General features: G+C 39.7%; 2 protein-coding genes across 4 annotated transcripts in view; one reads left to right on the forward strand and one right to left on the reverse strand.

Moving 5' to 3' along the window:
- Window positions 1–6,720, reverse strand: part of MTREX (Mtr4 exosome RNA helicase) — a 43,657-nt gene extending 36,937 nt beyond the window's left edge. Inside the window, exons 1-7 of one of the 2 annotated variants that reach the window (XM_040089808.2) lie at window positions 6,332–6,720; window positions 5,482–5,613; window positions 4,342–4,408; window positions 2,598–2,660; window positions 1,980–2,092; window positions 1,046–1,220; window positions 36–126 (exon numbers count right to left, since the gene is read on the reverse strand). In XM_040089808.2, coding sequence (XP_039945742.1) covers window positions 36–126; window positions 1,046–1,220; window positions 1,980–2,092; window positions 2,598–2,660; window positions 4,342–4,408; window positions 5,482–5,613; window positions 6,332–6,447 — 757 coding nt within the window. In that variant the 5' untranslated portion in view covers window positions 6,448–6,720. The remainder of the gene's footprint in view (window positions 1–35; window positions 127–1,045; window positions 1,221–1,979; window positions 2,093–2,597; window positions 2,661–4,341; window positions 4,409–5,481; window positions 5,614–6,331) is intronic. The other variant, XM_058424080.1, reaches the window with a different exon arrangement.
- DHX29 (DExH-box helicase 29) overlaps window positions 6,625–26,253 on the forward strand; it is a 31,680-nt gene continuing 12,051 nt past the window's right edge. Inside the window, exons 1-20 of one of the 2 annotated variants that reach the window (XM_040089807.2) lie at window positions 6,625–6,684; window positions 10,238–10,311; window positions 11,095–11,208; window positions 11,782–11,911; window positions 12,284–12,426; window positions 13,277–13,402; window positions 13,631–13,757; window positions 14,022–14,183; window positions 15,592–15,757; window positions 16,678–16,801; window positions 17,206–17,802; window positions 18,506–18,649; window positions 18,744–18,920; window positions 19,517–19,657; window positions 21,017–21,161; window positions 21,298–21,418; window positions 22,390–22,474; window positions 23,049–23,137; window positions 23,708–23,836; window positions 24,640–24,715. In XM_040089807.2, coding sequence (XP_039945741.1) covers window positions 11,098–11,208; window positions 11,782–11,911; window positions 12,284–12,426; window positions 13,277–13,402; window positions 13,631–13,757; window positions 14,022–14,183; window positions 15,592–15,757; window positions 16,678–16,801; window positions 17,206–17,802; window positions 18,506–18,649; window positions 18,744–18,920; window positions 19,517–19,657; window positions 21,017–21,161; window positions 21,298–21,418; window positions 22,390–22,474; window positions 23,049–23,137; window positions 23,708–23,836; window positions 24,640–24,715 — 2,793 coding nt within the window. In that variant the 5' untranslated portion in view covers window positions 6,625–6,684; window positions 10,238–10,311; window positions 11,095–11,097. Of the gene's footprint in view, window positions 6,685–6,823; window positions 7,002–10,237; window positions 10,312–11,094; window positions 11,209–11,781; window positions 11,912–12,283; window positions 12,427–13,276; window positions 13,403–13,630; window positions 13,758–14,021; window positions 14,184–15,591; window positions 15,758–16,677; window positions 16,802–17,205; window positions 17,803–18,505; window positions 18,650–18,743; window positions 18,921–19,516; window positions 19,658–21,016; window positions 21,162–21,297; window positions 21,419–22,389; window positions 22,475–23,048; window positions 23,138–23,707; window positions 23,837–24,639; window positions 24,716–26,253 lie in introns of those variants that run through there. The other variant, XM_040089806.1, reaches the window with a different exon arrangement.

Here is a 26,253-nt window from a genome sequence, read left to right on the forward strand (position 1 = left end):
GATTGGAAAAAAGAAAAATACGACATATAGGATACCTGTATCTCTCATGTAGTGAATTTCATCAAAAATAACCCATGCGACTTCACGCATAACCTCAGAACCTCTGTAAAGCATACTTCTCAAGATCTAGAAAAGGAAGCAAAAGTTGAGTCCCTTCACATGAAATAACATGTTACATGGACATCGGTAAGAAACTGCCGGAGTTTTTGGATCACATTTACATGGCTATACAAAATCATACTTTGCACAAAACATAAAAGCATTTAAAGATAGGTTTTGAGATGCTTTCCAAGTTCATTCCAATCTCGCAGCCTCAAAACCTGAGAAAAACTGGTTTCTCTGAAAGGAACATGAAAGAATGAAACAATGTATTTCTCCCAGCTTCCACTGGTAGGAAATTGTTACAGCTCTACGGGTCTGCTTCTGCAAAGCCCTCGTTTTACCTCATCCTAAGATAACCTCCCTGTGATTAAGAAGAAATCTTTTGTCAGAAATCAAATCATTCCATCTCTCTAATCTTTTCCTATTACAGCTATGTCTGTTCCTTTGAGGTAAAGGCAAAAAGAGCAAAATTCCAACTCATGGCTGCATTTCTACAATAGAAATGTGACAGAACTCTGTAAATAGTACTTTGTTACCAAAGGTGAAAAGCTACATATTCCTGGAGTTCCAGCACCTACTGTGAACCACTCAACTATCCTTCAATGATTTTGCTCTCCCCTATTTTGCCTTTCTAGAACAAAATACTGAACACGGGATTTACAAAATTTAACTTTTGGCATTTCTCTACAGAACACGCAGTGTCTTCAGCATGCAGGAAATTAAATTCTGACTCTCTCCACATTAGAAACAGAAGTTCCTTACTTGCAGTTCAAAAGCATAAATTCACAGAGATTTACCAAATGTTAAAACATTCAAATGAGTAATAATGAACTTAAGAACATTTTATACCCTAACTAGGCCATTTTAGTCTTTTACAAATTAGACCTCCCCAATCAAAAAGGGCAGAAGAAACCACTGATCAAGAATTAATGTCTGATCTCACCTCAGTTGTCATTACCAAACAAGATGCTGTTGGATTAATGGTGACATCCCCAGTCATCAAACCAACATCCTGAAATTCTTCATACATCTCACGGTACTTCTGATTACTCAAAGCTTTAATTGGACTTGTAAATATCACACGCTGCTTTTCCCTTAAAGCCAGGGCAATTGCATACCTGTATTCAAACAATATCCATATTAAGAGCTGTCAGGAATATAGAGCATGTTACTTTGCTTAAGAACAAAATAAATTGTGCAATTCAGAACACCAAGAGAATGATCCACAGCATTTGAATCCATGCTCTAATACATCTAGCATTTCATATATAAGTTCAGTACAACTACATATGCATCTTTGGAGAGTAAGAAATCTTTAAACACCAAGTTAGATGATTTTTATGGACATGTAGTTTAATTGAAAAACTGTAAGTATGTCACAACAAACCTATTATTACTTGAACACGTGCTCTAATACATCTTCATGTACATTTCACTTCTCAATTCAGGTCTGCACTTCACTGTCTGAACCAAACCTTGACAGAGAAGCTGCTGACTAAATCAAACTACAGACTCTAACAAACTAAAAAACCACCGAAGAAAGGTCCTTACTAGTTCTAGCCAGGGGCTAGAAAACAAAGATATTTTTTCTACGTTTAGAGAAATCTGTAATGAAGAAACTTCCATTACAATCTATACAGTAACATCTTGACATTTAAATACAAAAGCTAAGCTTAAACACAAATTAAGCCTTCCACTACCCAGTAAATCACGAAAGATATCATTTTTATATTCAAGAGTAACCAATTCAATTTCAACACTGATGGACTAAATGTTGTATCAAGAAATGGGGACACAACAGCTACTGATGGTTCATGAAAGTGACAGAAGGGACATCACACTGTTCTTTGATTAGAGCCTGTTAGAAAAGTACTTACTCAGCACAGACAGTTTTACCAGCTGAGGTGTGAGCTGACACTAACACAGACTGATTATTATCTACACAAAGAATAGCTTCTCTCTGGAAGGCATCAAGAATAAATGGATATTCCTAGAAGGATAAAAGCAAAAACATTACATTAGTTTAAGACAGAATTAAATCTAATTTTCCGACTGACCTAGCTGTAAATTAGAGACAGAAATTAAATCCTGCAGATACCTGTAATTTCTGATCTTAACCCAGTATTATGCAACGACTTTGTATTTAAATATTTTTATCTCATACCATATCTAAGATCTTTGCTTATGTCTTGTTGTCTTAGCAAATGAAAATCTTGCCCTGATGACTGAATTTTCACTAATTTACCAGTTTAGAAACAGAACTAGAATGCTGCCCCTGCCTGATGTTACAGAAAGAACCAACATCATAACACCCTATCCACCTCATTCAACTATGAAATTTCCTCTACCAAATTTTAAATATAAAAACATCAATTTTATTTATGATAGATCATCTTTTACAGACCTTACTGACAAAGTACATAATTTTTCTCTCTACTCTCACTTACTATGTAAAGCATGTACAAAAAGAAAAATAAATGGAATCTACCACATACTTTTGCAGCTTTTCCAGTTCTGGGCTTCAGACCTGTGAATTCCTCATTTGCTGGAAGCGCAACCTATGAAATACATTTAAAATAAAAAGAGTTGCAGATTTCTGTGTCCACAGCAGTGACATTTCTGGCAATGTGAAGTGTATGAAAACCAATTTGAATTTCTGTTATCCTGTTTCTACAAGCTCATGTATCAAGGGTTCATTCCTTCCTCTCAAGAGTTTCTCAATCAATCTCTATATTCTCCTGCCTCAACAGCGCTGCTTCTCTCATGTCTCTGATATCCCCACTGTCTTGTGTGAATATTACCACTTCAACTACCTTGGAACACTCGCTTTTCAGCAAAGACACAATCGTGTCTTCTGGCCAGTGGGTGCTCAAAGCAATTACTGAGCTCACATTGATAACATTCCCTATCCAAATACACTGTATTTATACTGGTAACATTCCCGGTCCTGGTTGGTATCTCATATTTATCCACTTTAAATACATAAGCTCTCTTCAGTTACTAAGTGATGGCAAACCTTTATCAGACATCTCAGAAAATCCCAAAACTGAACACACACACAGGTTTTAGCACCCTGATCAGCAACTGTATATACAGTTCCCTCCTTATGGAAGTCTGATGGTACAGAGTCCTTGAATGTGACCCTAATTAATTTGAGTTAGTTCTGGAAAACAGCACAGAGGAGAAAAAGACCATAGAAGTACAAGGAAGTTAAAATTCACATATTTGATTCTCATACAAACGCTTTCTAATAGTCACATATGGATGCATGATGAATCCAGAAAATACTAATTTAAGAAAGCATTAATAGTTTGTATTTTTCATATTCGAATTTGTTATGTCTATCAACATAACTCAAAAATGTGCACAAAAAAAACCCACCCTGTTTTTTTTACCAAAATATATTTTTCAACAGTAATCAGCTTTACAAGGGAGCCTTTCATTGTTGAACCAGAGTTGCAAAATACTTCAATGCATTGACCACACTACAAACAGAAACATATTTTACTAATCAGTAATTGTTTCTCCTCAAATGTTCTCGGTACCTTACAAATATGGAAACCTATCAACATTACCATCGAGTCTTTCACAGTCACTCATTTCATTGTAACTATGATTGAAACTACTTCTGGTAAGTTATCCTATTTATTTTTCAAGTCCATTTCGTGCATGCTTAGTGTCAGATACAGACTTCAAACTTTTCACAACCTTAAACATACTATGAAATACTGTTTCTGCTGGAGTGCAGGAAAGCTTTGCAGAGGGATCAGGATAGACTAGATCAGTGGGCAAAGACCGCTGTTGTGAAATTCAGCAAGGTCAAGTCCCAGGCCCCGCCCTTGGGCCACAACAACTCTTACGTAGAACTGCAGGCATCCCCAGGTGGGGGACAGTCTTTTTTCTGAGGTAACAAGCAAAAAGAGAATATGAAATGACCGTACACTGTGAAAGGGGAGACTGGGCATTACAAAGGAGTTGTCAAGCATTGGCTGTCCAGGAAAGTGGTTATCATCCCTGAAGCCATTTAAGACACGCAAATGTGGCACTTCAGGACAAGGTTTAGGGGAGGACCTGGTAGTGCTGGGTTAATGGTTGGACTCAATGACCTCAAAGGCCTTTTCCAAGATAAAAATTCTGTGGTATAAAAAGCAGAATAAATAACACTGTTAAACCATCAGTGATACACACAATTAGGTGTAACAAGTCTCTATTTTTCATGTACGTTTTCACTGCACTCACCTCATGTGTACAGCCTTCAACAGTTTCCACAGACTGCACCTTTACTTGAGGCATCAGATCTGTCAGACTAAAAAGATGAGTTAGGATTGCCAAAACATATTAAAAAATCCTCGCTTTTATAAACATGAACATGTTGAATTTCACCTCTGCAACATTAAAAAAGGGAATGCACAATCTTGGCATGGACAGGCTGCAGAGGCGACTACCTGGACTATTACTTTTAAGTTAAAATTTTGCTACCACATAAATCTACTTGAGCTAGTGACTCAAAAAATTGCACCACAAAATGGCACTTGGGTCACATTGACTCAAAAAGTTTTATGATTATATGAGGACTTTTTTCAAGACACAATGAAACAAAATTCAAGACCTGTACTCCTGCTACTAGTGAAGACAGTAAGAGGAGCTTGAAGCATCCCAAGCACCTGCCTGAGGACAAGGCCCCTCTTTTACCAGTTCCTTCTCCCATGGTCACAAGAAGAGACTGCAATCCCAATGCATGAAACTGTTTATTTCTGATGCACACATTCTACCACTAACACAGAAAATTACTTAAAACATTGGCTCTGATTATGTTTTGCTTCTATGTGCTTACCCTTTGTTTACAGTGTTTTGAGAAGTCTTCTCATGAGCTTCTCACAGAAAATCCGACATTAAACTTCAAAAAAAATATAAGAAAGACCCACTGACACTGCAGTTACCACCTTAGATGCCTCAAAAGCCTTGTTTGTCTTACTGCCAATTTACTCCTCCTATACCCCAAGCCAACTATATCTTTCAACAGCAAGCCTGTTGGTCCTCACATGACTTTCCAGCTTATCTCCTGCTCTGTGTGAAATCAACGATGGCTTTGACCACAAGTCACCAATTCAAATGAGTAACTACAAATTCAGGAACATTTTCCACTGCAAATGCCTACAGGTGTGCATTATTATTTTAAATACACCCAGCATTCATCACTGACGAGGCTGCACTGGCAGCACGTTCTCACTTAAAAAGGTAACGGAAAATGAAACTCGTGCAAATTCATTTCTACAGGAAAACATTGCAAAACTACTTTGTATCAACTGTTCCCAACCTGCACGTGGCTAACCAGGACAGCTTGCTAGGACTACTGTACACATTAAGCCGAGCACTTACTTCACATCTTCTGATAAAACATCTTCCAATTTTGGTTTTTTTCCCAAAATAACATGTTCAGTACTATCAATCTCAATTTCCCTTTTTGGCTTGACTATTGCTTGTACTGAAGGCTTTTCTTCCAATCGTTTTCTGCAACATAAACACATAAGAAATTTAAATTTTACCTCATTAATGTACTTCGAGAAAAAAAAAAAAAGATACCTTAAGGGCAATTGTGATCCCACTGCACTTGGGGAACAACCCAGGTAACTCCACCCACAAAAACAGCCATGGAATTTCAAACCAGTCCCCAGATAAGCTGGCGACCACGTTCCCCACACTCCCCAGCTGGCCAGCCACAAAGCCAGGCCTGGCTACAGCTTTAGAGCCAGGGATCCTGGGAAAGCGGGTCACGGAATTACAGAGCGGGTCAGCTTAGAAGCGACCACAGCAGGTCATCCGGTCCACCCCCCCTGCTCAAGCAGGACCATCCTAGAGCACATTACACAGGAATGGATGCAGATGGTACTTAAATATATCCAGTAAGGAAGACTACACAAACTCTGAGCAATCTGTTCCAGTGCACAGTTACCCACGCACTTAAGAAGTTCTTCCTCATGTTCAAGTGAAACTTCCTGCGCATCAGTTTCGGCCTGCTGCCTCTTGTCCTACTGCTCGGCACCACCAAGAAGAGCCTGGCTGCATCCTCTTGGTACCCTCCCTTCAGAAACTAACACACATTCCCGAGGTCCCGAGGGGGCTCAGCAGCCCAAACACGCCGGCAGAAGCCGGGCCTAGCGTTATAACCCTCACCCCGCCACCAGAGCGCCCCCCGTACCGCAGCTCCAGCCCGGCTCCACGTCCTTACCCCGGCCTCCTGGCACCCTCGGCAGGGCCCGTTTTGCTCTTCTTGGCGCCAGAAGCAGCGGCGGCCGCGTCGTCCTCGAACACGCTGAAGAGCTCATCCCCAAAGGCCTCCGCCATCTTAGCCGCCGGGTTCCCACAATGCCCCCCGCGGGACCGCACGCTTCGCGCGAGAGGGACCCTTCCGAACCCGCCCCCCGAGGGGCGACGGAGACTCTCTCCGGCCCAGGCACCGGTAGCCGCCCACACGGCCCGCGCTCGATCTCGATTTCCCTCCGGGCCGGGATCTCGGTCCACGATGCCGAACCAGCCCCCGAGCCCTCCCTGGGCGCACGCCTGGCCCTTCGGCCCTAGAAGGTGATGTGCGAACAGCCGACGCAGGCCGCGCGGCCCGCGCGCGTGCGCTGGGGGCGCTGGCCAATGGGAAGCGGCGGCGGCGGCGTGCCGAGCGCGGTACCCGGATGTGCGCGCGCGCGCGCAGGGCGGCGGGGGTGTCATGGGCGGCCGCAACAAGAAGCAACGGGCGGGGAGCGCGGCTCATGCGGCCGCCACCGCCACTGCCACCGCCCGCGCCCGCGCCGCACAGGCCGGGGTGGCCGCGGCCGCGGATCCGGGCAGCCGCATCGCCCCGCCGCGACCAGCACCTGCCTCCAAGGAGCCGCGTGTCAAACAAGGTACCGCGGCGTGCTGAGCCCCGGGAGCGGCCGTGCCGTGCCGTGCTGTGTTGTGCCGTGCCGTGCGGGCGGCTGAGGGTGCCATGGCTGGAGGGGCAGTGCCGTCTTGGAGCCCCTGAGGGTCCGGCGTTAGGAGAGGCCGGCCACTGGTGTTTCCCAGCGTCGGGAGAGGCCGCTGTAATTGCTCCGCTCCTGGTCTGTTTCGGCCTGGCTACAGCCCGCCTTGCCTATCTAGCTGGTCAAGGGAGGGGGCTCCTCCCTGTCTACTCGGTCCTAGCGAGGCCAAGTCTGATGGTCTGTGTCCGGTTTTAGGCTCCTCCGTACAAGAAAAACGATGGGCAGCTGGAGAGGGTCCAGTGGAGGCTCACAAAGATGATGCAGCTCCTTATGAGGAGAGACTGAGGGCGCTGGGCCTGTGCAGAGAAGACTGAGAGGGGCCCACGTGAATGTATATAAATATTTCAAAGATATGTGGCAAGGGGATGGTACCAGACTCTTCAATAGTGCTCGGAATGAGGAATAATAGGCACAAACTGTTAGGCGACACGTTTCACCTCAACAAGAGAAAGAACTCTACTCTGAGGGTGGTAAGGCACTGGAACAGGCTGCCCAGGGAGGAGGTCACGGAGTCTCCCTCTCTGAGACAAACAGAACTCACCTGAATTCATTCCTGTCACCTGCTCTAGGTGGTCCTGCTTGTACCGGGTTGGATGATCTCTGAAGGTCCTTTCCAACAGTAACTATTCTGTGATTCTGCTGCCAGGGGTGTCCCTGAGCAGATAAGCCTTGGTGGCATCGATGTGTTAATTACAGAAAGTCTTGTTAGTAGGTTATCAAGCGGTTCCTGTGAAGCAAGTGTTTGAAAGGCACTTTTCCCAGAGCTTCTGCTTATGTGTTTGCTTTGTAAATTATCAAAATAAATATAATGTGGATTTTAAGGGGGCGGGGGGTGTTGGTCTGTCTTGCAAGACATGTTATAGGCCTGAAGGCACTTCTGTGGCGTTAGGTAAGATGAGGAGTGACTGTTCTGAGGGCAGTCTGAAAGACTGTTATTGTGAAGCCCTGTGTGATGCCTATTTTCAATAAGCCAGTTTTTCCAGAAGTAGCTCAGATACCATATAACATGGTGTCTTGTGAACAGTGAACAAATCATGCGATGGCCAGGGCATCTGAGAGTCCCACTTAAGAAAAAGTCTTGTAATCTGTTAGTATAAGCTTCCCGAACCAATTCATCTGTTGTGCTTTTGCGAGTTTGGGCTCTACTGAGTGTATTTCTTATGTCTTCCATTCCTCCAATAACCATGGTGCTCAGTCCTCTTCAGAAAACATCCTGCTTCTTTCTCAGTTTGTATACTGTGGTTAAAAATCAGTCAGTGTAAGTGAAAGCTAGTTTGGTATATTCTGAAGAGCCCACCGGTAAGTGCCAGTGAGTAGATCCTGAGTGCTGACAGCTGTTTGTATCTCCTGACCAGAGGTCACCATACTTTTTCTGAAATGCAGTTACCAAAACCTGGTAACTGCATGTCTTGGTTTGAAAGACAGGTATCTGCTAGGGAGGGGCGGGGTCTCTCTAGGAATGGGGGATTCCAATCCCTTCCCTCCAAGCTATTATAATTTGGAAGAATAAAAAGGCTTTTTCAGTCAGAGCTATGGGGAAAGGAATAACAGTTCTTTACTAGTAAGTATAACAAGGCAAACAAACAAACAACAACTACAGCATTAATAATAATCAGAACCAGGAATCTCGAGGGGCTTTGTTTCACAAAGCCCGGGGCAGTGTGATCCCTTGGGACCCGGAGAGCACCAAGCTGGAATGGTGGAAAACTCCGGGGTTGGTGGCTGGAACGGCGAGGGTCTCCAGCAGGCAGAGGGGTGTCCCGGCAAAGTGAGCAGTGCTGAAGGAGCCGTGACGGCTGGACAGGGCTGGCCCAGCTCCAGCAGGGCAGGCGAAGGGGCTCAGAATTCCTGGGCACACGAACAGATGTTGGATGGTGGTAGAATTCCCAGGACCGGACCCTCCGTTAACAGTGGACTCCTCACGTAGTGAACAGCCGCCCGACTGTGCCTCTCCAATGCCGAGACCAGGGGAAAGAAAAAAAAAAACCAACAAAAAAAACCCCACCAAAAAACCATAGTTCCCCCCAGCCCTGTCCTTTTCCCTCCCCCAAACTTAGTGAGATCGTCTCCCTCCTGGCCACGTCTTTTGTGTTAGTCAAGTACCCTCTAAGTATCAGCACTTCGTTTCCTAGTAACTTATGGGGAAAAATTCTTTAAGACAAAAAGGAACAAATCTAAACCCCAACACTGCATCTCAGAATAATGGTTTGATCTCAAAGCAGACTCTCCCAGAGCTGTTCTGCAGGCAGGCCAGCGCGGATGAGCTGCCCAGCCCACCTGCTGGGAGGTAGCTGTGCCTCCTGGAGCAGCTTGCAGCCGCACAGGGTGGTGGAAGCTGTGGCCTTGCTCAGTTTCTTTCTGCCTGTGCAGTACCAGACATAGTATATCTGCTCTGAAAGTGACGAAGTTCAATAGCAAGCTACGTGTTGTAATTCTAATGACAATAAATAATTTTGTGAATTTGGGTTTGGGTTAATAGCTGTTAAATGAAAAGTATTTAAGACTAACCAGAGCAGACCAAAGGCTTCTGTAATTTAGTGGCCTCTCTTAGATGGGAGACAAAAGCAGGTAAGTAGATAAGAACAGATCAGATACGTAGTGATATTGCTGTAGGATGTTCTTATAGGCTTAGGGTCTCCCTGAGGCAGATGTAATTATTTTTTCAATGCTCTCCTTTATCAATAGATTTCTTTACTGCAAAACTGTTCTGTCTGCCCTTGGACCTCAGTGAATGTCCACTGTCCACAGCTTTAGTAGCAAAGGGTTCTGTTACATAGCTATGCACTTTGTAATAAAAAATCCTCAACAGGCTTGCTTTTGAAACTGCCATTTACTTCCATATTTGACAATCCTTTTTCAGTGTTCAGAGAGTGAGCAGTCAATCCCATTTCTTCTCGTTATACCTTTTGAATTTCATATTTTGGCTGCCAAGGGTCATAGCCCTCTTCACTCTTCCTTGTTCAAGGCATTTCTTGATTATTGTTGTTATTTACCTGCAAGTTTCCGGTAAGTTAGTGTAATAGTTTGCACTAACCTGAGTTGTATTAGGTCTGCTTTAGCTGTGTTAAACAATGTTCTTTGTGGGTTTTGTGTAATTGATGGTTATTTGCAATTAGCAGGTCCGAAAACTTACAGTTTTGGTTCAACGGCAGATTCCAGTGCTGCTGCAAATCTAGATAAATCTGTTCTTAAGGCAAGTATCTTCTTTACATAAAATAACTTCAATTTTCATAATACTACCTTAGCTGAGTAAATATGTCTTCAGGTCTTCTTCAGTATTGTGTTGTGCATGAAGATTGCATTAATGTATGAGACAATTGACTGTTTAGAGTTTGAGTCTGTTTAGGGTTTTGAGTGTTCTTTAAGAAATAGGTGTAAATTACTGAGGTAGGATAATGCCTTTTTTAAAATAACAAGTGCAAGACTATTTTAGGAGTGAGGTCTGGGCTTCTGCTGTGTATGTCAATATTCTTGTCAGAGAAAGGATATAGATTTTATATAATGAACTTAATAGCAACTGAAGATTCGCTCATGCTTTAGAAGAGTTTCGAATATTAGAATTATGATACTATATTTGTTTTTAAAGGTGTTTTGGAATGAGGACATCACAGATTGCATCTTGAGGCTCAAATTGTTTTATATGAGGAGAGGAGAAAGGCCGTGGGTTTTTTGGTAGAATTTTATTGTCATTTACTTGCAGCATTTCCCTTAACATACTAAATTTCCTTGAAAATGTAAACGGGCTTTCTTGATAAGGAATGAACTCTTCTATTTCAAGTAAAAGCATATTGCTTGTGGAAGAAAAAGGAGTGTCCTTTTCATAAGAGGTGTTTAGGCCACTTTAAAAAGCTTGAAAATTCGAATATGAATGGCAGAGAGCTTTCTGCAATGTTACATCCTTAGTCATGACGAGCGTTGACATGTCATAAAAACTTCTGATGTTTACCTTGTATCAATTCATTTTTTTTCTTTACAGGTAATGATAAATGGTAATTTGGAGAAAAGAATTATCGATGTGATCAATAACCATAAAAACCAAAATGACGACAAAGGAATGATTTCCAAAAGATTAACTGCAAAGAAACTACAGGTACAGTTCAAAATTTTATTTTTCATTGTTTATTTAGAATAAAGTTAGTTTTGTAATTTTTATCAGGTGTGTTTATACTTGTGTGTATTACAGAATTGTACTGTGCGCAGTACAAGCCAGTAGAGCATGTTTTTCAGTAGTTGTATTAATGATTAGTCAGTGAAATCAAGAATTATGCTTATTAGGAAAAGCACATCTTTATGAATTCAGGAACTAAAATCAAGAGCTTTCAGGCAAGATAGAGGAATAGTACTTAATCTGAATGTTTTAGGTTTTCTACATTTTTGACTTCATATACCTGGAAAATTTCAGTTATGTCTTTACTTAGCTAAAAAATGCATTGTATAGAGAGGCAGGAATATAGATTTTTTTTTTTTAAATATGCATGCATGTTTAGAAAGAAAATGTTATAAATTCTGCAGAACATAATTTTCTGCTTTTTTTTAATATATTAATGCACATTGTTTATCTCTCTTTAATGCTGGCTTTCTGATATGTGGGAAATAGAACTTTGCAAGGCTATATTAGATTGCTAGATTAAATCTTATTTTTTTCTGGCTTTCTTATTTATAGGATGTGTACATGGCTTTACAAAGATTCTCTTTTAAAACTGAACACATTGAAGAGGCAATGAAAAATACACTTTTATATGGTGGTGATCTCCACTCTGCACTTGACTGGCTTTGTTTAAACCTTCCCAATGGTGAGTATGGTGACAGAAAATAGTTTTTGACAGAAGAGAAACAGGACCTGCTAAGCATTACTGCTTTGTAATAGTAATTAAATGTAATGTTTCTCCGAGACTAGTAGTCGCAACAGTGTGTTCTCTCCTAGATGGACAGCTGACTGGTTCTGGAATATTTTAGTGTATGAAGTCTTGTGGTCTTCCTATTCCTACACTTCGAGTTCTGTGGAAGTCCAACAGGCAAATATATCTATCTTACATAAATGCTGAAATGTGAATTTTATTTCCGTTTATGTTCTTCTAGTTGGCTCCCAACACAGTTTAAAATATTTTCCTGTAATTATTATTGATATTTTCAGTGATGTGTTTTGGTTTTTTTTTATTTTGAAGATGCTTTGCCTGAGGGCTTTAGCCAGCAATTCGAAGAACAGCAGCAAAAACCTAGAGCAAAATTTTGTCCTGCTGTGTCACAACGTGGAACGCCACCTCACTTAGGAGATAAGAAAAAGAAAGAAGATGGCCCGGAAACGAAGGTAATCTGAAAATCTAATCTGTAGTTACTTAGGGCCAGGGAAGAGAGAAGAAAACTTCCTAAAATACAGGAGTTGCATTGATTTCCAACACGTAGAAAGCTTATGAAAATGTTGTGAGATTAATAATTGTCACCTGCATTTTAATTTCAGTGAAATGGTAATTTAAAGGTATTTTCCCTGTGGAGTCTAGAAGGTTCTTCATAGTTCATTTTTGCCGTAAAGCACTGGGAATCTTATGAGATATAGATTAGGTATTAGGAAGAAATTCTTTTCTCTGAGGGTGATGAGGCACTGGAAGAGGTTCCCCAGAGAAACGGCTAATGCTCCGTACCTGGCAGTATTCAAGGACAGGTTGGATGCAGCTCTGAGCAACCTGGTCTACTGGAAGGTGTCCCAGCCTATAGCAGGGAGATTGGAATGAGATGATCTCTAAGGTCCCTCCCAGTGCAAGCCATTCTGTGATTCCATAGCTTAATTTATTAATTTTATCCTGTAATGGGTTTATTCTGTTTATGTACATGTGGCGCACTTGACAACTTATGAGAGTTTTTTCCTATGTACTGTCAGTGTTTTTATTTCTGTGGTTGTTAAATCTTAAACTAGAAAACAAAAAGATTCCCTGCAAATTATTTAATTGCTTACAGTAATTATAGTTGTTCTAGTGTTAAGATCTATTTAGGTGTTTAATTAGATATTCACCCTGGTTGGGAAAGCTTGGTCCCCTTTTTACGTGTTATATGTATATATATTTTATATATAAAACCTTAACAGTAGTTCCTGGGTGCTGGCAGAAAAAAACATTGCTTTCACATACTTTATCATTACTTTTAATTTCTGTTGCTCTTCTTAGGAAGTGAATGTGAGGAAAGAGAAAGACTTTACTATGAAGGAATGGATTTTGCAGTATGCTGAGCAACAGAGTGATGAAGAAAAGGATGAATCTGTGAAAGAGACAGATGAAGAAAAATTTGACCCAGTAAGATGGAGTAGTGCTTCTTGGAAGTCTTTCTAAAATCTGACATGTCTGATACTTCTGCATGTGGTGGTGGTGGTGGTTTTGACTGTTAGTTAAATAAAAACTCATTGTTTCCCCATTGCATAAGCTTGGTATAAAGGATAAACCCCCCTCACTTTATTATGAAGGTCATTGAAAGTGACAGGCATACCATATTCAGCTTGTGATTAATAATTCTGTTTGAAATAGAATGAGAGGTATCTACTTCTGTCTGCCAAGCTCTCAGAAACAAAAGAACAAGCAAGTATATCCAAGCAGGACAAAGACAAGCAAGGCCAGAAGGCGGCGCAAGAAAAAATAAGACGACTTCAGCAAGGTAGAGCTATGCAAGTTACCTGTGTTTTATTGTCTGGCCTACATGTTTGTTAGGCAGTTAAATCTTGGAGTCGGGTTGTATTGAAAATTATTTCATTATCTTTTATGCCACTCTGTGAAATGAAGGCTTTTCGGAATCTGTTACTTCTCAGTCAAATTCTGAAAAGTCAGTAACGTTTCACTGTTTCTGGTTTTGAGTACTCAATGTAAACTAATAGAGTTGTTTTTTAAACGGTGGGTGTAAGTTGTATTCTCTCTCTGACAGAAATGGCAGTACTTGAGGAACATCCAGTATTTAATCCAGCTATAAGGATTTCAGACCAACAGCAAACAGAAAAGAAAAAAACTCCCTCACCTCAACCTCAAGAAACCACTTTGAATTTGAGTTTGCTTGAAAAACCTGATGGTGCTGCAAAGGAAGACAAAGGTATGTTGGATGTCATTCAGTGCAAGCTTGAATCATACCACAAATTTCCAGAATTAGTTCTTGTTTTTCTAGGCTTGCAGTGCTGAGTGAACAAGCTCTGATCGTCGGAAGGGAAGGTGGACTACCATAGAACCAATTAACTTGGTTGAGTCCAGCCTATGACCAGCCACCACCATGCCCACTAGACCATGACAGTGGGTGCAAAGTCTAGTTGTTCCTTAAACAACTCCAAGGGATCGTGAATCTACCACCTCCTTGGGCAGCACAGTCCAATGTTTGACAACCCTTTCTGTGAATAAATCCCTTCTAATGTCTAGCCTGAGCCTCCCTGATACAGAATCAGGCTACGGTCCTCTTGACGTATCACTGGTTGCCTGGGAGAAGAGGCTGATCCCCAGCTGGTCACACACTCCTTTTAGGCATTTGTAGGGCATGACAAGGTCAACCTTGAGCTTCCTTTTCTCCAGGCTAAACACCCCCAGCTCCCTCAGCTGCTCCTCACAGCACTGGTGCTCCAGACCCTTCCCCAGCTCCGTTGCCCTTCTCTGCACTCACTCCACACCTCGGTGTCTTTCTTGCACTGAGGGCCCAGACCTGGACACAGCGCTCGAGGTGTGGCCTCACCAGTGCCCAGCACAGGGGGACAATCCCTGCCCTGCTCCTGCTGGCCACACCATTGCTGATCCAGGCCAGGGTGCCATTGCCCTTCTTGGCCCCTGGGCACACCCTGGCTCACGTTCAGCTGCTGGCACCAGCACCCCCAGGTCCTTTCCAGCCACTCTGCCCCAGCCTGTGGCACTGCCTGGGGCTGCTGTGACCCAAGGGCAGGACCCGGCCCTGGGCCTTGTTGAACCTCACACCATCGGCCTCAGCCCGTGGATCCAGCCTGGGCAGATCCCTCTGCAGAGCCTGCCTGCCCTCCAGCAGAGCAACACTGTCACTTGACTCAGTGTCATCTGCATACAATCTGTCTCACTGACCAAGCTGACTTTAAAAGGACATGTAATTGTTACAGCAGATTACATTGTCACGCTGCCATGTCTTAAAAATTAGATTTTTTTTTTTTTAGTTGTAGTTCTAGTAGCTGTTTCAGTTACACTCTGATCTTTTTAAACTATTTTTGTTTTAAATCTTTAAACTGTAAAATATTTTGTAATAACCAAACTTCAGTGAAACTTTAAAAATTATTGGGAGATCAAAGATAACAAAATAGTCATTAATTTTCTGACAGATACTTCTGTAGGAAAAGCAGAAGTTTTTGTCATGTATCAGCAATACCTGCATTTCTACAAAACATTTCAGAAAATTGTACTATCTAGTTAATATTTGAATAAAAGGTAAAAAATACTTCAAAGGAATGTAAAATAGATTTTAGGAGGCTTTAAAATGTACTTTTCTGCTCTTGCAGTGAAAAAAAGAGAGCCACTAGATATAAGAAATTTTGATTATAGTGCTCGAAGCTGGACTGGTAAATCTCCAAAGCAGTTTTTGATTGACTGGTGCAGAAAGAATTTTCCAAAGAGCCCAAATCCTGCTTTTGAAAAAATTCCTGTTGGAAAATATTGGAAATGTAGGTATGTACTTCCTGTAATCTTTACGTTTGCCTTTTGGCTAATATGATAACGAAAATTCTAGTCAATTTTCTCTTGTTGATAGAGATTTATATTAATATAGTGTTTAACCCAAACTCTTTTTCAGTCCATCAAGGAGGTATTTTACCCTGGATAGCTCTGCAAAAGTGCTGCTTGGCCTAGACAAGATCACAAAAATAAGGTTCTACTTAATGATCCCATAAAGCAGGGATAAGGGTTTTTTATTTGTGTGTACTGCTGAATGAAAGCTTAGTCTGAAGCAGCCCTGTGAGATAGGTTTGAACATATTAAATTGACGATGCAAGTTTATGAATACCAAAACCCTCCTGGAGATTATTTAAAGTGGAAGGTAAAAATTTGTATCAAAGATACTGCATTGTTTTGCCCATAAATTTATGGTATCTTACTTTTGAATTTCTTTTAGAAATCAAGTTTAAAATACAGAGGTGTAGAATATTACCATGTATGAATGAAGCAGACACAAAGTTCTAAATAAGCAATGTTTCTTGAAGGAACCAAGTAAAAGAGCCTTTTTCCTTGCTCAGGCTAAAAACTAATAACAGGCTGCCACCCCTGAGAATATGGGAAATTTGGCTGCTGCTTTGACTGCTGTTTATCTGTTAAACAGATGTTTGCATCTTAGTAGATCATTAAATGTCATCTTGATCTATCCTAAATAGTTAAAAGCACACAAACATTGAGTCCTTCTTCCAAAGCACCTAACCTTACTGCTAATCTGTATGTACATAAGTACTTCTGCCTTGAAGAAAGTGGAGGTGTTTGTGGAGAGGAAAAAGCCCCACAAAGTGACTACTGGAGTATTTGCCGAAAATGTTATGTTGCGTAGGTATTTTCTGTTTATAGCAAAAAATTGAGATAACTGTTCAAAATTTTTCTTTAAGGGTCAGGATTATCAAGTCATCAGATGATGTGATGGTAATGTGTCCTACAATTGTAACAGAAGACAGTATGCAAGCACAACATCTAGCTGCTACTTTGGCACTTTACCATTTAACCAAAGGACAAGTAAGTTTCTTAGCAGTATTATTGTTCTTGGTGTCAAACCTGCCTCTGCATTTTTTTGTTATAGTATATATATAAGTTCTAAAAATAGTTTCATGTAGTATTTCCCATTAAATTATTTGCTTCCATTACATATTTATCTGTTTTTATCTAATTTTGCATATGCTTTGCAGCATACAGAAACAATATTTTTTGGTAAAGCTATACTTTCAGTCTTGTAAAAACTGAAATCTAATTGAAGATGTATTGTTGACACTTATATTACTACTTTCATAGTTTCTGTATTTAGAATGGTTTCCTACTTGTTTTTTGTCATATCTTTAAACATAGGAGTTTGTTTACACATAAAATATAAGTGATTCTAAGTAGTACATAATGTAATTTTTTTCTGCTTTTTGCACGTGAAGTCAGTTCATCAGTTGCTGCCTCCTACCTACCGAGATGTCTGGCTAGAATGGAGGGATATCGAAAAGAAAAAGGAAGAGGAAAGCAAGATAGAAACCAACAAGCCACGGGATACCTTTATTGCTAAACTGTTAAACAAACTCAAACAGCAACAGCAGCTACAGTCTGAAAACCAGCCAAAACTGTTTGAGGGTCCTGAAGACTCCTGGGAAAACTTGGTTTCTGATGAGGACTTTAGCAGTCTCTCCCTTGAGACCTCAGATGCAGATAATTTGGAACCTTCAAGGATTTTGTTTAAGAAGCTGCAGAGTTCCTCTAGGTATCAGAGGCTTCTGAAGGAGAGACAGGAGTTACCTGTGTTTAAGCACAAATACTCAATTGTAGAAACTCTTAAAAAACATCGAGTAGTTGTTGTCGCTGGTGAAACAGGCAGTGGGAAGAGCACCCAGGTACCCCATTTCTTGTTAGAAGACTTGTTGCTAGATGAAGGATCAAAAAAATGTAACGTCGTTTGCACACAACCCCGAAGAATCTCAGCAGTGAGTCTGGCAACAAGGGTTTGTGAAGAGCTGGGCTGTGAATCAGGACCAGGAGGAAAAGTAAGAAGAGTCTTAATTCTTTTTCTTGTCTTGATTGAATACAAGGAGCTGGATTGTTTACAAAAAGTGAGAAGATTATTTCTCATACAACCAAACAATTAGATGTTATTTTCTCTTGAAAATTACTTCTTGGTATGTCGGGTGTTTCTTTTTGTCTTGTCACCTGAGAACCTGTAGGTGTGCGTGTGTGATTTCTAAAATCTTCGGAGGCTGGTGTAAAGCAAGAGTGTTTCATAGCTGGAATGGTCAAAGATTTCAGCAGATTGCCCAGGGAGTGTTGCATCACTATCACTAGGGATGAAGCAAAGTCCCCCTCAGTCCTCTGAGCAGTCCAGTATGGCCTTGAGTGAGGCCATGCTTTGAGAGAGGCCCTTTCCAACATCAGTTATTATGTTACTTGAAGAAAGCTAAATTCCTGTATTTGTTAAGGTAATTTGTGCAAAAATATTTCTGTAACTGTCAAAGAGTCCTAAAAACAACCCTAATTTTACCAGGGTTTTTGCCAGTGTATAAATTTAATGTATTTTTCCTTTCTTAACAAAGGAAAGTACTTGTATGGAAGTGTGGCAGTCATTCACTATACTACTTAATTAACATTTGTGTGGTGTCTGAATCTGCCAGCTACTAAATTTCATTTAATTTTGAATATTGTTAACTTGTATGTTATTTAAAGTTAATGTGTATTTTTAATTTATTTTTAAAGAATTCCCTGTGTGGATATCAAATTCGTATGGAATCAAGAACAGGAGAAGCCACCAGACTGCTATACTGTACAACTGGTGTCCTGCTTCGGAAACTTCAGGAAGATGGTCTCCTGTCAAGTATATCTCATGTTATAGTAGATGAGGTTATCAGTTCTTTACTATTCTGCAGAAATTACAGTTGTTCTGGTCCTTGACCTGTACTAAATTCTTGCTATAGATCTGTTTTTCTTATTCTAGGTACATGAAAGAAGCGTCCAGTCCGATTTCTTGCTAGTTATTTTGAGAGAGATCTTGCATAAGCGTTCAGACCTGCACCTGATTTTAATGAGCGCCACTGTAGACAGTGAGAAGTTTTCCAGCTATTTCTCACACTGTCCCATTTTAAGGATCTCAGGGAGGAGCTACCCAGTTGAGGTAGGCAGATGTTTATTTTGATTATGCAAGGCACTTGATATGTATGTGCGCAGTGTTTGCCTGGTTAATGTCTAGGCAATATATCCATATCACTTTTTTTTTAACCAGAAATACAGATCTTTAAGTATTTCAAGGACTTGTAGTTCTTTTTCTTTTATGAAAATATAAAATAGCTTTAGGGTTTTGGAGTACATAGCTGTATTATTTTTTGTGATGGATTTATTGGTTACAATCAGTCCATCAGTGACACTTTGGTTTTTCTCTGTTCAACCCTAGGTAGAAAGGAAAGTGTTGAAGAATTCCTCCCACACTGCCTGTAAATTTGTCACTGCACTTTTACATGTTTTTCTTATGCATGTTATATAGGCTATGGTAAAGGTTATGTTGTGATCAGGTGGTGAAGCCCATTAACAAATGTAGCAGCTCTAAGATTAGGTTTTCAAAAATCATGAAATGGTTTAAGTTGAAATTTGCAAGATTTATTACAATGTTAAAGATATGCCCTGTTCAACTTTGTTATGTAAGCTTTAAAATGTGAAAAAGGTTGCTGATTAGTTTTTGACATGCCTCATGTTTTCTTTGAATTTTCACTAAAGATTTTCCATGTTGAAGATGTAATTGAAGCAACTGGCTATGTTCTAGAGAAAGACTCAGAATATTGTCAGAAGTTCTTGGAGGAGGAGGAGGAAGTAACAATAAATGTTACTGGTAAAGGAGGAAGCACTGCAAAGCACCAGGTAAAACAGGCATTTTTAGTTTTGTCTTGGAACCTGTGGGGGTTTTTATTATTTAATAATTTTGATTTCTTTTAATTTAATGTGGTTGGATTGTAGAATATTAAATATTCTTTCTGTTTATAAAAACAGACACAATGGCACTCCAACTAATATTTATGAATGCTGCACCCTTTTGATTTTTGCTCCAGCTCTTGTATAGCTCTGGATCTATAAGCAGCAGGGAACCTTTTCTTCTTTTTTTTTTTTTTTTTTTTTTTTTTTTTTTTTTTTTTTTTTTTTTTTTTTTTTTTTTTTTTCCCTTTTCTTTCTTTTTCTTTTTTTTTTTTCTTTTTTTTTTCCCCCAGAGAATTCTCCTACATAGTGAACAACAGAAGAGACAAGGCCTTATCCTTCTTAGCTGAAAAACTCCCAAGATCCTCCAACTTGGCATGCCATATGAGATTAATTACATTATATTGTTGTATAGACCTCTTTAGTTTAACAGGTTATGGTTAATCCTTAGGCACTCTGCAGTGACAGCTCTATGTGCTTTTGGATCAAAACTCTTGATGGGGAAATTCTATCAGTGCCATCTGACTTTGGCAGCTTAGGCTGTTTCATCTAGACTGTTTATTTTGAGAAGATACCTGTCTGCCCCAACTTATTTTGTCAAACTTCGGAAAATCTAACCTGCTACAATCGAACACTTATGCCTATGTTAAAGAATAGTTTGGTATGCTGTGCTGATGGTTTTCCTTCAATACAGAAGGATATGTGGTGTCAAGCTCCCTTAAGTGTATTGAGTAACAATGAAATAGTTTACAATAGTGCCACTAGATTTAGAAACTAGGCTATGCATGTAAGATGTCTAAAAAAATTGAAATTTATGTCTCTGCTGCTAACTGTTCTTTTTTCCTGTTCCAAAACACTGCAGGAGTTGCCACCTAGTTAATTCTTAATTTTCATTGCAACCATTAGTTAAGAAAGGTGAGGTGAGGGAGGGGAAAAAGGTGAAACTAGTTTCTTACACCCCAAAGTAGGAGTTTTGAAAGAAGAGTATACATCTTGTTATCCCAGTTTGAACTGACACCAGTTGAATGCCAGATGTGGACCTGGGGCCTGTTTACCTCTTGGACAGACATTAATTTTTAGCTTTTTTAAAATCTGGAGTGTAACAGTTGTAGATGATACCTACACACATTATGTAGGTGATTGTGATTTAATCTAACTCACACAGGTTTTGGTGCGAAGTTAGCTAAATTTCTCTTATCCCAATCTTTCTTTCAAGAGAATGGCAAATTCACCTTTTGCTGTCCTGTGTTCTTCTAAAATACTAAAAATCTGATTTTTTTTTTTTTTCTGGTTACTCTTGTTTTTTAGGAGTATGTCCCAACCCAGTCTGGATCCGGTATCGATTTGGCTCCTTACTATGCAAAATATAGCAATCGTACACAGCAGGCTATCTTATATATGAACCCTTACAAGATCAACCTTGAACTTATTTTGGAATTGCTTGCATACTTAGGTACTTTTAGTCCGCTTCTCAAGAAGTTTATGTACTTGGGGTTGTTCTTTGGACCTGTTTTCATTCTTGTTGTTATGTAAAACCATTTGCAGTTCATGTTTTTTTTAACCATATGCTTGTATTATAATTTTTGCAGATAGAAGTCCTCAGTTCAAGAATATTGAAGGTGCTGTGCTGATCTTTTTACCAGGCCTTGCTCATATCCAACAGCTCTATGATCTCATTTCAACTGACAGAAGATTTAACTTGCATGACAGGTAATGAAGATATTTTTTTTAATGAAGTTGATAATACTCTAAGCTACAACCCAACAAACGTATTCATTAAGGTTTGCTCTTCTTTTAAAAGGCAAGTGAGAGTTATACCTCTGAGCTAATTGTACTACAAATGTACTTTTACTGCGATACAAATGTTCTTTTGCTACTATAATCTAAAAGTTGTACAACCAGAAATGACAGATACTTAAGAATGGTATGATAAATTTTCTTTTATTACTATTTTATTCTTCAACAAAATTACTTAATCAAAAGCACTTGACTACTTCTTTTCCGCTTCTTAGGGTATGGAAACTGCCATACCTGGGATACGGATTTCTGTGGCTTACTGTTTACATGGAAGTGACTACTTCCTGAGAAGAGCTCCAGAGCATCTGAATCTACCAAGAGAAATGGCCTAGGGCTGTAGTGACAGATAATTTCAAAGTTTATTTTTTGGGTAACTAAAAGTTAGCAATGCAATTGCGTAAAAGGCACAATTGCAATCAGATGCTAAATATTTGTTGATAGACTGAGATGTAAAGGTCTGGAGAGAAAATACCAGTCTCTGTGGCTGTCTCATATCTGAAGGCCTTTATTGCTCAAACTTAAAGTTGCATGTATTTGTAATGTCCTTGTCTTGGAAGCACAATTTAAAAAACTCAAGTTTAAGGACACCTAGCTCCCTTTATTGCTAGGCTGTTGCTGTAAAGTAATCAGCAGTTCTGCAGTACTACTATTTTTCCTGCATTTTTACTGAATAGGAGAACATCCCTATGAACTAATTAGGTTGGTTTTTTTACATATAGTAATAAAACAATGAAGCAGACATTCATACCTAATCACACGAAGTTTTACTCTTTCAATTGTCTATTCTAGTTGCTTTCTCCAAATGTTGTCATTATGCTGGTCTTATTTTTTTTACTCCATGTTATTTGTAAGTATATATTTATTATTATAATTTCTTGTTCTAGGCACAGGCTGATAGCTTTACATTCTGTTCTTTCCACACAAGATCAAGCAGCTGCATTTACAATACCTCCTCTTGGTGTTAGGAAGGTAATATTTACAAAGTTCACAACTGAAAAAAGAGATTTTCTGTGGGTGCAACTCTGAATTGTTACAATATCGTACAGAATTACACAACAACTAGAATTTCCTCTCTGCAAAGAAACAGTTCTGATTTGGTGGTCTGTAATTGCAAGGAGCTATGCTGTGAGAATCTTGACAGTATTGGACAAATTCTTAGACCTAAATCTTTTCATTATTACTTACCTGTATTTTAACTATTGTTAAGTAGTAGCTATGGCTTTTATCTAGGAAAAATACAGTTTTATTTACTGTCAAACTATGTAATTAAATGTTGATCAGTTTTGGCAGGTACTAGCCACTAATTTTGATGGATTATAAAACAAAATGTGAATGTGAAATTATTTCTTGATTTTTAATTTCTCTCCTTGGGGAAAACTAGATCATTTTCCAAGTCATATAGCTTTTATTTATTTGTCAGATTATTTAAGGAAACATTTCTGGGTAAAAAATTTTAACCAAACTTAACTCCATAATACTGATTTAAAGGTTGAAACCTGTTGGACTTTCCAGTTCTTCTATTTATCTCATATTATTCTTTCAGATTGTTTTGGCGACCAATATAGCAGAGACAGGTATCACAATTCCAGATGTTGTCTTTGTAATTGATACTGGAAGAACAAAAGAAAATAGGTAAGAGTTTGATTTTCACCAATCGTAATGTGATTAATATAAATATTTGGAACAAGAATTTTGTAGTATCCTCATGGAACTAGAGTTCTGGATGCAGAAATGTGCTGAGCTCATTTAAGTTTTGGGTAGAGGTTTGGGATGTGTATTTGAGTTTCAAATTATGAGAAGAGCAAGGAAAAGTTCATAGATAATGGATGTCATGTGTGGATAATTATGATAAAGAACTGTTTTTAAAATGAAGGAAGTATTTTTTTAATACTATCTCAGTTTTTAAAAGTTATATTTTGTTCACTTTAAATGTGAAAATCCCTACACCGTTTGTTAGAATGTTTCTGAATTGCCAGGGAGATGAAATAATAGAGCTTTCATTTTCCAGTTTTTGTACTTTCACTGGTGAGTTGTATTCAAGATTTTATAATATACAGTTCCTCCCAGATATGCTTGGTTTTCAAGACTAAATGTATTTTCAAATAATTGCTCATTAAATATATTGTCAATATGCTAGTGCTCAGGTTGTATATACATGAAAATTTTAATTCAGAAATCTGAATCTGCTTTACAATTTTTAAGGTACCATGAAAGCAGTCAGATGAGTTCCCTGGAAGAGACCTTTGTTAGTAAAGCTAGTGCTCTGCAGCGACAAGGAAGAGCTGGGCGTGTTAGGGATGGGTTCTGCTTCCGAATGTACACAAGAGACAGGTATTGTAAACTTAACAGAATTCTGTAAGTCGCATGCTGTCTTTTTTTTTCTGTGAAAAACCAAGAATTCTTGTTGAAATCCACATCATTTCACTTCATTCACAGAAAGATAAAAGTGGAAAAAACACTCAACCAAAACATGAATTTGAATATTGCATTTGTAAGGTGTTGCAATAATCTTTCACGCTTTTAATAAAAGTTAATTTTATTCTTAATGTTTCAATAATGTGGGTTTTTTAAAAAATACCATAATTAAAGGAAAAGTGCAGTACAAGGAATTGTAGAACATCTGTTTTTTACAGCACCTGCTTGGCTTACATCAAATATGTGCAAACCTTTCCTTCTGAACTTTGCAATTTTTATCAGACAAATCTGTAGGTTTATGAGGAGGTAATCTCTATGGATAAGAGATGGGGGCATTGCAGAATTCATTTCTGTTAGTGCAGTGGAATAACCTTTTTCCTGCTTCTGTAAAAGCCTGAAGCAACTTTCAGCTGAGAAACAAAGTCTTTTGATAGAACCAATGAATTCTGCCTTTTAGTCCCGCAAAAGACTCAGTTTGAAAGCATTTTACAGACTTGTTTTGAAAATTGGAGTTTTCTGCCTTTTTCTCTCTGACAAAAACTTGTTTTCCAAGCCACAACACGCTTTAATTCGAAGTACAAATTACTTACCCATGCTACTCCCTTCCTTGCTTCTCAAGAGAAAAACTGCAAAGAATGACCATGTGAAAACCAGATTTACAAGTTTACTTCAAAGATTTAGTTGAATATATATGTTTCTGTGTTTTTATGATGTTGCAGGTTTGAAAGTTTCATGGAATATTCTGTTCCAGAAATACTGCGTGTGCCTTTGGAGGAATTATGCCTTCATATTATGGTATGGTTTTTGGTTTTAGATTTGCTAATCTTGTGTGGTGGGTTAACTATTGCTGGATGCTGGGTGGCCCCAAAGCTCCTCTATTACTCTCCTCCTCAACTGGATGGGAGAGAAAATATAATGAAAGACTCATAGCAAGAGAGAGAAGGACACAGAGATGTCTCCCCAGTTACTGTCCGAGGCAAAACAGACTTGATTTGTGGAAATCAATTGAATTTTTAATCAGTTAGGTTAATGAGAAGTAAAAACCACCCCTCTTTCCTGGGCTTAACTTTATTTTCCAATTCCCTGCTTCCTATCCTTTATCAGCACAGGGGGATGGGGAATGGCAGTTCTGGTCAGTTTATCACACATTGGTTCTGCTGCTGCTTTCTCCTCAGAGGAAGGGAGGATTCCTTCCCCTGTGCCAGCTTGGGCTCCCTTCCACTGGAGACAGTCCTTTACAAGCTTCTGCAATGTGAATCCTTGCCGCAGGTTGCAGTTTTTCATGTCTGCTCCAGTATGTAGGATCCCCCCTCAGAGTGCTAAGTTATGCCAGCAAACCTGCTGCAGTGTGGGCTCCTCTCATCATGGTGCTACAGGTCCTGCCACGAGCCTGCTCCAGTGTGAGCTGTCCACGGGGTCACAGCCTCCTTCAGGCATCCACCTGCTTGAATGTGGGATCCACCACAGACCTCAATGAGCTGCAGCCCTCATCATGGGCTGCAGCTGCTGGAGAATCTCCTTCCCTACTTTCTTCACTGTTTTGTTTTTTTTTTCTTCGGAGTTGTTCTCACCTACTCTTCTCTGGCTGCAATTTTTTTCTGTGCAATAATTTATCCTGTGAGCATGACCACCATCACTGTTCAGCTTGGCCTTGGCCAGCAGCCAGTCTGCCCTGGAGCTACCTGGCATTGGCTGGCTGTAGGGGGAACTGCTCTCAGCTTCTCACCAAACTCACCCATTCAGCCCCTATTAGCTAAACCTGACCGCAAAAGCCTAATACGCCTTGTTAGCTAAAAATGCTACGCGTGCCTTTGAAGGAATTATGCTTCATGTTACTGCCTGTTTTGGAATTATTGACCCTAGTAGCTACAAATGTTTGTTACAACAGACCTGATCCAGTCCAATTACTTAGTGGGGCTTCTCACATAGATTGGGGGGTAACTCAGCACTTGATTGCTGTAAAATACGAGCATGCTGTTCAGTGAGAATAGTGTACTATATGATTCCTATTTGCCTCAGACTGACAATTTTAAACTCTGTTAAATAAGCTTTTAATTGATTTCTGTTTAAGGGAAAAATTCCATTACCTCTCACCATGTCTTAATTGAGTGGTATGTGCATGGGAAAACTAGCAACCTGGCAAATTAGCACTGAGCTGAACTGCATCCCATCAGGATTACGTATCCCCTGCTCATTAGTGATCACTGGTAACACACTTCTCTGAACAGTGATCATACCATATGAAGCCCTTCCAAACAATGAAGTTTTGTTAACCTAATGTGTGGCATGTCAGCCTTCTGGTAAGCAAGGTGCTTGTTTGGTAGGGAGGGAAT

The sequence above is a fragment of the Hirundo rustica genome, chromosome Z (genome assembly GCF_015227805.2).
Source record: "Hirundo rustica isolate bHirRus1 chromosome Z, bHirRus1.pri.v3, whole genome shotgun sequence".
NCBI classification, from domain to species: Eukaryota; Metazoa; Chordata; class Aves; order Passeriformes; family Hirundinidae; genus Hirundo; species Hirundo rustica.